The sequence below is a fragment of the Akebia trifoliata genome, chromosome 1, assembly GCF_017979445.1.
Source record: "Akebia trifoliata isolate Shusen 1 chromosome 1, ASM1797944v1, whole genome shotgun sequence".
NCBI lineage: Eukaryota > Viridiplantae > Streptophyta > Magnoliopsida > Ranunculales > Lardizabalaceae > Akebia > Akebia trifoliata.
In genome coordinates, this window is record NC_141375.1 from 26,845,070 (window position 1) to 26,856,304 (window position 11,235).

At 35.0% G+C, this 11,235-nt stretch overlaps 1 protein-coding gene across 1 annotated transcript; it reads left to right on the forward strand.

Moving 5' to 3' along the window:
* Positions 1 to 397: 397 nt before the first annotated feature.
* On the forward strand, positions 398 to 5,029 carry LOC147411330 (polyphenol oxidase, chloroplastic-like). The gene is made up of 2 exons (XM_086451041.1): positions 398 to 1,715; positions 4,351 to 5,029. Exons 1-2 carry the CDS (start codon positions 456 to 458, stop codon positions 4,885 to 4,887), a joined length of 1,797 nt encoding a protein of 598 aa, XP_086307167.1. The 5' UTR covers positions 398 to 455; the 3' UTR covers positions 4,888 to 5,029.
* Positions 5,030 to 11,235: the final 6,206 nt, after the last annotated feature.

The window sequence follows — 11,235 nt, forward strand, 5'->3', positions numbered from 1 at the left end:
CTTTTATAACCTTGTGACATCGGTTCATGTTTTTAAATGCCACAAATTAATTCCGTTGGAATCCACTCCAAAGTAACGTTAAATAATAAATTAATCACATAAATTTGGATTTTATGGCGTGGATCCCATTGCAGAGTTTTATCCGTAACAAACTTGATAAAATGAGGTTTGGTGGGTAAGAACTTGAAAAAGTAAGGTTCGCGGAGTTGTTTTAATAAAAATGCAACAGTTGGATCTGCCCGGTAAATTTCTCTTTTAAATATGATTTACGTCAAAAAATCTAAAGGGCTGACATCTTTTTAAGACCTCGTCACAATCCATGTGCACCCCACGTGCCTTAATAATGGAGCCAGCTTAACTCTTGTCTTATCTCTATATAAACCATCACGTTCCCAAAATACACTCACAAAACTCAGTACTCCCTCTCGTTCAAAACCCCCAATATTATTGAAACAATGTCATCTTTCCCTCTGTTGGCCTTACCCACCACCATCATCCCCTCAACTACTCCTGAAAATCGTCTAAGAAGGAGAGCAAAAAAGGATCGTGTAGGCGGCAAACGCATAGCTTATAATACAACAAGCTGTGATCTTAAACAAAGAAAAGAAGGAGAAAACCGATATGGGACGACGATAGACAGAAGAAATGTTCTTCTTGGTTTCGGTGGGTTGTATGGTGCCATAGCCAGTACTATTGATTCCCAAGAAGGAGCCAACATGACAGCCATTGCTGAGCCAGTGCAACCACCTTGCATAACTCAGTGCCATCTTATAATACCTAACAAGTATGATCGAGTGCCCAAGGACTGCTGCCCCCTTTATAGCAAGAGTCCCCCCGTTAAAATCAACGATTTCGAACCCCCAAGCAGAGATGAGCCATTACGTGTAAGAAAACCAGCTCACATGTTAACCGAAGAGGAGTTAGACAAGTTTAAAGAAGCCATAGCTAAAATGAAGGCTCTTGAACCTGATGATCAGTGGAACTTCTACCAACAGGCCAAAATTCACTGCACCTACTGTGATGAGGCTTATAATCAGGTAAACTCAGAAGTTCCTCTGCAAATCCATAGAAGCTGGCTGTTTCTCCCATGGCATCGATACTACATCTACTTCTGGGAGAGGATACTCGGTAAACTCATCGGTGATCCAACTTTCGCGATTCCTTATTGGAGTTGGGATACACCCAAAGGCATGTATATGCCAGAGATATACTTGGATAAATGCTCTCCTTTGTACGACTGTAATCGCAACCAAAATCACACTCATTTACTGCTGGATTACCAGTATGATATTAAAGAGGGAGATATTTCCGGAGACAGTAATGAGGTGATCAAATGCAATAACCGTTATTTGGCAAGAATGTATGATAGAGAAGCATTAGCCCGACCCTCCCTTTTCATGGGAAAACCTCTGAGGGCTAGAGAACAGGAACACAAACACTCATCAGGTACTTTGGAGAATCTACACAACACAATACACAATTGGACAGGCAGAAGTAAGCCACCTCACTATGATATGGGAGATTTCTACAGAGCTGCACGTGACCCTATTTTCTTTGGTCACCATGCAAATGTGGATCGAATGTGGAACATTTTCAGTGGTATGAGAAACCCAAATCAAGAGTCTAAAAATTACATTCCTGAATTCAACGACCGTGATTGGCTCGATGCTGCTTTCTTCTTCTACGACGAAAATCGCAACGTGGTTAAGGTTAAGGTTTGTCTCTCTCTCTCGCTCTCTCGTATGTGTATGACTCTTCGAACTTTTTACTATCCAACAAAGGGTAAAAAGTAAGGCTACCCTTACTAACTTAATAACATTTTAAATCTTAGTAAGGATTGTTAAGCTCACCTTGTGACTTCTAAAAATATGATCCGATGCCACAAGGATGTAGAGGAAGAAATTCTATGAAGTTGTTTACAAACTAAATGACGATTTATTATTCTTGAACTTATTTTGATGGGATTAAAATTTTTGCTCGGTCATCTCAAATGGCCTAGTTTTGTTTATAAATGAATTGCTACTTATCAAAAAAAAAAAAAAAAAAAAAAAAATTTAGGAATGGGCTGATTTTTTATGATAGAGATCATCCTCACAAAAAATTAGTTTCTTCTGAAACTTTTAATGACAAAAAAATTCGGCTATAGCGTGAGTTACTCTTATTAATTAGTGGAAGTGCTTTTATAATTAGGCTTATTTTCATTTCCCTTTTTTTTTTTGGTATGGGCAAATTATGAAATGTTCCAAGACCAAAAAAATACTTACTGTAGACATGGGATTTCGCCATTACGATGACCACATCTACAATGGTTTGGAGTCGCCACTATTCATATTATAAGTGGGTGTGAATGGTCACCCGATGTGCATTTTTTGAAAAAGTGACATTTTTGACGTTTTAGCGACTCTCGATGGATAGGAACTGATCGAACATTTAGATTCGGGGTAAGCGGCTCGGTTGGAGAAAAGGGAAGGTGTTAGGCACCCTTTTCTCCCCACTAAATAGTGGTAACCTCAACTCAACTCGGTCATTTTGATTTTAAAAAAATACGAAAAACGATGTGCCACGTGTTGTGTATTTGTACCCTAGATAGGGGTTCATTTTCGGCTTGATCATAGGGTCATTCCATTGATGGAAATGACCCTTATAGACCTTTAGCCTTGGGGTTCATTCATCCTAAAAATAAAATGAAGGGGAGAGGGTGATAGAAGAGGGAGGAGGAGAGGGTGTAGAAGAGAGAGGGGGGGGGATTGCCTTGAACCCACCTTGTATCTTCTTTCTTCTTTTCTTCTTCTTCTTTGAGTCTTCTTGAGTCTTCTTGAGTCCTTAGTATAATATGAGAGTATGGGAATGGGAAGAGGTGATTAGAGAGAGTAGGGATTTCTTTTGTTCTTGTTTTTTTTAGTGAGACTTGTGGAGGATTAGTGTGAGAGAGTTGGTAAAATTGGTGAGAATGGTGATGGTTGTTAGTAGAGAGAGTTGGAGAGAATTTTGTAGTGAAGGTTGGGGCCATTTTTGGGAAGAGGAGGAGGGTTATTTATAGATGTTGAGGAGTTATTTTAGGGATATAATGGGGTGAAGTGAAGAAAAAGGGTAGAATGATTATGAGTTTGAGAGAGAAGTGGGTGTAATTTAGAGGAGATGGAGGGTATTTAGGGAAGGGGGGTTAAATGGGTGAGTTTTGACCCAAATGGTTTGGATCCTACCCAACCCATTTGGGTGGAGTGTTTGGTGAGGTGAGTTTAAGATGGTGGTTGAGATTAAATGGTATTTGGTTTAAGAGAATGGAGGATTTAAAGAGGTGGTTGATGATATTTTGGGAGGGTGAAGGAGATGATGCCATGTGTTAAAGTGGGTGGAAATGAAGGGTTGGGATAGGTTGATGGGAGAGGTTGAGTGTTTGATTTGAGAGGATGGTGTATGTTTAGATTGTAGATGTAGGTTTTGTAGGAAATGATGATGGTAGATTAGGGGAGGTATAGGTTAGGGGTGTGGGGTAGATGTGTTTGATTTGAGAGAAAAGGTGATGGGTTGATGTGTGGTGGGTAGATGGGATTTAAAGCAAATTAATGGGGGTAGGTAGTTGGGTGAGGGAGGTGAGATGGGGTGATGACATGTGTCCTCTTTTGATGATAAAAGAGTGATTGGTTGATGTGGGTTGTGGTTTATGGGTTAGGGTTGTGGGTTGGATAATGAATTGAATATGGTTAATGATTTGTGGGCTTTGTAGTGTTGGGCTTGAGTTTTAGAAATGGTTTTGGGTTTTAGGGATTGGTTGAGGGTTGTTTTGAAATGGATTTTGAGGGTATAGGTTGGTTTTAGATTTTAGGTGATGTGGGATTGATTTTAGGTTAGGGTAAGATGAGAAATCGATTTAGGAAAGTGTTGAGGGCTTGTGGGCCTTAGGTGGGCCTATGGTTTTTACGGATACGGAGGCAGAGCGGTGGTAGTAGAGGAGGGGTAGGTATCTCAAGTCTCACATTTTTAATTTTTTTAGATTTTTACAATCATTAGTTTGATAAAAAATGCCACGTGTTGGTGAATCGGGCTTTTTAGGCCCGTTGGTAAAATTTATCAAAAATTTGATATTTTTAATTTTTGGAAGCGGAGCGGTGAATAATGGGAAAGCGTAAGGTAGGCCGAGTCCTTTTGGCGACCTCCTAAACCGTTGAGAGGTCTTAGGGGCCTCGGTTTGGTCAAAATGTCACTTTTCAACGATTTGGGCCTTTAAGGCCCGTTGGCCCATTTATTTGGAGAATCGACATTTTGGGCCCTTTCGAAAAGTGGCCCGTTCAAATTGAGGTGTCTACACTTACTCAATTTTTTTTTTTTTAAATATAAAATAAAATATAGGTAGTGGACTGTCTCACACCGGAACAACTCAGATACACCTACGATCTGAAGACCTCCCCATTGGACATTGAAAGACTCAAGAAATTCAAATGTAAGATACCAGCTGAAAGAGCGGCTGAAGCACTGAAACGCTCCCCAGTTTCCGAATTTGGATCAGGGCTCCGACTTCTCGCTAAGCCCATTCGAGTTGTTGTTTCGAGGCAAAATATATCTCGTAGCAAGCCTGAGAAAGAAAAAGAAGTTGAGGTTCTTCTCATCGAAGGCATCAAGCATCAAAAAGGGAAACCTGCAAGATTTGACATTTATGTCACGGCCAAGGGTGGTGATGGTGACATTGGAGAACTAGCTGGTAGCTTTGTAAATGTTCCGCACGGACACCATAAGGGAGAACCCACCCTGGCGAACCTTGAGTTGGGTATAACGACTTTGCTGGAAGATATTGACGCTGAAGGCTCGAAAGAATTGATCGTGACATTGTTGCCTCGATCGGGAGACATAACTGTGCGAAGGATTCTTGTGGAACTGTTCCCTATTTAAGATGATGGTGATATTGGTTATAAGCTGGAGGTGGACTAATTGAAGCTTACTGAGACCAACTCATCATATAGATCTCAGTTTTCTTCTATGTTTGTATATTGAGACATCTATCTATCTATTATCTAAATAAAGATGTCGTTTGGTTTCTCTATGTTATCAGGTTTCCTGTTTGTGTTGTAAAACACCAATGTTTTTAAAACCTTTGCCACATCGTTTTGGTTTCGATTTGTAGGCAAGTATTGATTCGAATTTGGAATCAATGTTTTAAAAACCAAACCAATAATCAAACCGAAATTTTGCTCAATTGGTTGGACCCGAGATTCAATTCGGTCGAACCAATTTTGTTTATTACACGGTCCTTTGTTTTCTCATAACATCTTTATAAAATATTCATGATGAATAAATAAAATATAAGATTTAAAAAATTAAATTTCACTTTATAAATGTACAGTAGTACTAAACAGTAACATATTTTATAAACAAATATTGATGAACAACCTCCATGAAATCAAAGTATAATATAGACAAAAATTTTAAAATTCTTGATGATGAAATTAACAAAATAAATAATTAAGAAATAAAATATTTGAAAATTTTCTTTTTCCCCAAATCTTTCATTTTCTGTGAAGTTTCGAAGTATTTCAATGTTTTATCTTTAGTTTATGAAAAATAAAAAATCCTAAAAAATGTTTTGATTTAATTAAGTATATTTTTTTAGTTATTTGAATATCCATAATATTTGGTTTAGTAAATTGATAGATTTTATTTGTTAGAATTTTAATTATAGTAGGCTTCTATATTTATTTGGTGCTCAAAATTCTAGATTGATATATATTTTATTTGTTAGAAATTTTAGTTATAATAGATTTCTATAATTATTTGGTACTAACAAATCTAGATTTTATTTGTTAGAATTTTAGTTGTGGTAGGTTTCTATATTTATTTGGCATTAAAAAATCTAAACATGTAAATTACAGATTAGATTTTCCAGATTTTCTAATTTTGCAAGAGAGAGAATTACTAGAAAATTTTCAGTTTTTCAAGAACCAGTTCTTGGAAACCGATGGATTGGTTGAACCGCCGGTTTTCAAAAAAGCGACAATTTTTACTTAAGTAATGGTTCATTTAGAATCGAGATATTTATAGGAAATCCGGTTGGACCCGGACAAACTGTCAGTCCGATTCAAAATTTAAAATAATGATTGGAATAATATATGTAGGGGCTTAAATGTTTGATAGGGACAATGATATTCCACGAAAAATGGGTGGGATTTCCAATCGAAAATGCTAAACTAACTTCGTTGGACATTGCACTGACAGGGACATGGACAAAGAGTGTATCATAGAATTTTTTGCCTTTCTATACCTTTCTTCTTCTCTTGATGAGGACTTTAGAGTTTCTTCTTTTTCTTGAGAGGGAGCTTGTATCTTCTGAGAGAAAGTGATTCAAGATCCTTCCAAATGGCCTACGCATTGATATTTAATATTTATAAAATCAGTACAGGAATGTTCTTCCAACTAGATCCATAGTTTAAATGGATTTTTCATAATTAGTTTAAATGGTATCTGATTGTTGGATTGACCCATTTTGGTGGGTTTTTTATATTCAATTATTAGTTAACCCATTTATTAGGTGCATTGGCTCAATATTTAAGGTGGATTGCTTGGATTTAATGGACCACGAACTTTATCTGTGAAAGCCCAAAACTCATGTGGTAAGACCCATAATGGGCTCAGTTTTGACCAATTTTGATTCTCATTGGCTTTCTTCTAATTTATGAAAGTTGTAGGCCCTTCTTAAAATTTTGATGCCTACACTTTATCAAATTCAAATTTGAATATTGATTGTAAATATCCATTAGATATTTGAATGTGGATACCTGAATTTTTTATGGGATTCAAATTTTTGGTACATCTACATTAGGAAATTATAGGCTATTTGGAAGAATAATACTTATTTTGAAATTTTGTGATGTGGCCACTCGTGCAATCCATTACGAGGCTTTGAAGACATGGACCTGTAGAGGATCCAAAACCTTCAACCGAGGAAATATAGAGAGGCTTCTAAGCAAATAATTAGGTCCTCTCATTACTAAATGGGTTAAAACAGGTTTGGGCCTGGGAGTTAGACCCGTTGGCTGGTATGACTCTCGCTTTGGTTGCAAGAGGACCTGAGTTTGATTCTCTGAACACACCCTTCCCCAAAACCTCGCATACCTTTAATTTTCCTTTGCAGCCGGCGTGGTCTAAACAATTTGTTAATTTGGCCCAACAAACCATTAGATGGGCGTTTGGGCTAGGATTTCTGATAACCAATTAGGATTGATCCATTAAATTTCTCTCTAACCTGGCCTGATCCATTGAAAGCCCTACATGTCAGTCATATGCATCAAGGGAGGAGAGTCCAACAATATTTTGACACACAATGACAACTTAACAAACCTTTGAGAAGGTAAGACATTCTCCACAATCGTGGATTACAAAGAGACCTATGTTGATATATTTTGCCTCCCATCTCACCCGTATTGTTGGAAACTAGAAATGTTTTATCTACAACAGCGACAACGATCCATGTCTCTTAATATTATTGTAATTATGGTATGGGATAGATAGAATCATGAAAAAGGATTAACAAACAAATAAACATGAATTCCCGACCATGTGAACGTAAAATCCAACGATCAGGATTATATATCGTATGTATCTCGTTTCATGTTTACATGGTTGGAATTCGTTGTTTCTTTTATGAGACCTTTTTCACGAATCTAAGGTGTTTGTTTAAGTACTCAATAGGTGTTTGGCTAAATTACTAAGTGAGCTTCACAAGGGTATTCACATACACAACACATGAGTAGAAGAAAAGTCTGAGAATGGCTCAACTCAAATAAGAGAGACCTTGATTTGATTTGGCCAATTGATAAAAGGGGGGAGAAATTAAGTGTTTCATATCTCAGTTGTTGCCGGAGTTAAAAATGCTGCAATAGCCACAACATATTACTTCCAATTAGAATTATTGTTGAGGGTAAAATCGCTCACATCTAGGACGTCCATATTGTTCCCTCGACATGCATCTCGAGGCATAATCATGCCGCGTGATTTTATCAAGATTAGATTCTATCTCATCGAGAAAGAACACTAATAGGAAAATATTAATTCTTTCCCCCAAGGATAACGACTATATTAAGATAACTATCGTATTTAGATAAGGGATAATCTGGTAATTATGATCTAAGGAAGATTATGATTCTGTTTTAGAAGTAGGTTTCCTTTCCATTTAAAGGGGTAAAACTATTGTAAGAAGGGAGAGAATTACAGATCTGAAAATTTTAAATAACATTAAATTGATTATGGTAGAATTGCTCGCCGAGCCTGTGGATGTAGGCAATTTGGTTGGGATCATATAAAATATCGTGCTTCTCTTCTCCACTTATATGTTATAGTATTTTTACTTGATTTATTTGGAGATCTTGATTCAAACCAAGGTAGATCGTGGATTTTTGCATCCACAATTATCATCATTAGATTATTTCCCTTTTCCCTGTTATAAATGAGTTTTATTGAATTAGATTCAAGTACATTAGTCCTAGTATGATTTACATATAAATTCAGGAAAATTTCCTAAAAAGTCAAAAAAAAAAAAGAAAAAAATTGAGTAAAATGATGTTTTTTTATTTTTATTTTTATCAAAACCCACCATCTTCCATCTCATAGAATTCCTATCTTATTCTTAGATTGGAATGTTGAAGAAAAAGAAATTTTTGGGTGAGGCAAAAATGTTATCATAATCTATGATTAATAGATAAATCACCGATTAATTTATTGATTTAATCGGCTAGTTCTTTTTTCAGATAATTTTATAAATTAAAGAAAAAATAGAGAATTTGTTACTTTAATGCTACCAACCTACCATTTATGTTTGATAAATCATTGATGATAAGATCTATCTAATCTTTTATAATTATAAACATGAATGCATGCAATTAACATAAAATATAACTATAATTTCTCAACATGGATAGTAAAAAAATGTTTCATTTATGTTGTTTTAAGAGATTTTACTTAATCATTAGGTCTCTTCTAAAATAACCCCCTACAAAACTGACTATATTAAGTATAATTGTCTCCCTTTAAATGCAAGATTAGGCTTATCTCTTGCTTCAAAGTCAGTCTCCCATTTTTGTTGATGAATTAAGAATAGAATTTTTATTTGATTCAATTAAGAAAAAAAGGTGTTGACTTTTGATCAAGGATAAACCTAATCTTATTTTACAGGAGGTAAATCTAGTATCACTAATTTTTGTGGAGGTATTACTAATATTCTCAATAATTAAATGTTGAAAAGTATCACCATTCAAAGTAAACATATTCATACTTTAAAATTATTTAATTGATTGATTAAAATATGACTAAAGCTTTAGTACAAGATAAAGTAAAACAATGAGAAAAAGATTCTTCGCAAGTACTACCTACAAGGAAAGGAAAACGTCTTGTGCCATGTAAGCAATTTTGGAATACGACAAAAATATGATATATTAAAAATTTAAGTTCTATTCGATTTTGGATTGCAAAATTTTGGTAAAAAATTCAATATACGAAAAATATACTATATATGCTTTATATGTCTCATTTTAAAATTTTGAAAACCAAAAATTTGATAATGTGACATTAATATTAATAATGAGGGTAATGGTAATAATGATGGTGGCGATAATTAGGGCATTACGGTTATTATTCTATTGGTTTGTAAAAAGAAAAGTCAAAGGATAAATCATCAGTTTGAAAAATTAAGATAATATCACAAATAAATATAAAATGGCCTATCATTATTTTTTTTAAAGATAAAAGAGACACATGTCACCTAAAAGTAAGATTCATCCAAAATTTTAAAAGATGACCCCTTCAAAGTCGGACATGTGTTACAACTTAAAAGTTTGTACTTTACAATACCCATCCGGAGTTAACTGAGATGATAATGAGTAACTAAGTTTGCTCCCTAAGTTGTGTCTTCGAATCTTTACATGCCCCTCTGTAGACACCTCATTTTTGCGTCCGCTTGATTAATCAACTCGTCAACCCGATCACAACGGTTCCCAATGATGGATGTTTATTCCAATGCTTTATTTTGTTACCAGAAATGTTTCAGAAATCCGGATGGGGTATCTCAAACTGACAAAATCTTAGAAACCACGCTACGCTAGGAAAATACGACTCCAGAAACATAGAAATCATCATCTTGCAGACCCAAAAAGAAATTTCACGATAAAAATCACTAAAGATTGATCAAATTACCAAAATACCCCTAACCTCAAAACAACCCTAGAGCCTACGTTACGCTTAGGAAAACTTTTTCGAACACATAAAACAACAAATCGAAATCAGATAAATCACTTCGCCAATTTTCACAAAATTCGACAAAATTACGAAAATGCCCCTCATAAAGTTCACAACCATTTCACACAAAAAAAATTTATAAATGACACAAACTAATATTTCCATTCAATTCCTTACGAAAAATCGATTCTAAAACATCCTAAAACATTAAAAACCGACTTGAAACGTGAAAAGTCATCTCCGGGGGTAAAACGGTAATTTCACAATTTTCATAATAAAAAAATTCAAAATTAATAAATAAAACATTAAATAATTAAATTGAAACATTGATGAAATTAATTTAAAATTTTGAATTAAAAAAATCGATCAATCGGGCTTTTAAGTAAAATTGTTGAGGGTTCGTGAGATATTTCTTTAAGGATCCCTCCATTTGGGGGTCCAAAGAATTAAAGAAATAATGGAGGAGGGGTCTCCAAAAATAAAAGTCAATCAAGCAAGACTAAGGTCAAGGTATTAAAGTCAATCAAGTGAGACTAAGGTCAAAATTAAAGTCAATTAAGCAAGACTGAAGTCAAGATATTAAAAGTCAATCAATTAAGACTAAAGTCAAAATATTAAAAGTCAATCAAATAAGACCAAAAGTCATAATAGAGTTCTAATTAAATAATAACTCAATCTAATAGAGTTCTAACTTAAAAACAATTCTACCTAAAACAATTCTAATTAAAACATAACTCTACTTAAAACAAGTCTAATTAAAACACAACTCTAACTAAAAGAACTCTAATTAAATACTAACTCTATCCAAATCAACCCTTAAAAAATTCTATAAATAGAGGTGTTCACACCTTATTTTCGTATCAAGTGATAAACCCTAAGAGAAGTAGGTCTAAAAGCCTCCCTATCCTCCCATAAACCCTAGTTTTGGAGCCCCGACTCCTTACCTAACATCCCTCCTTCGATTTTAGCCTAAGAAACGCCTAAAAGCCCTTCGAAAACATCCCAAAATCCACAACA

What these genes read in the sequence shown, in the direction of transcription:
- LOC147411330 (XM_086451041.1), top strand. Translation starts at nt 456, where the DNA reads ATGTCATCTTTCCCTCTGTTGGCCTTACCCACCACCATCATCCCCTCA. An exon ending in GCAACGTGGTTAAGGTTAAG is followed by an intron (nt 1,716 to 4,350) that starts GTTTGTCTCTCT and finishes AATAAAATATAG; the next exon opens with GTAGTGGACTGTCTCACACC.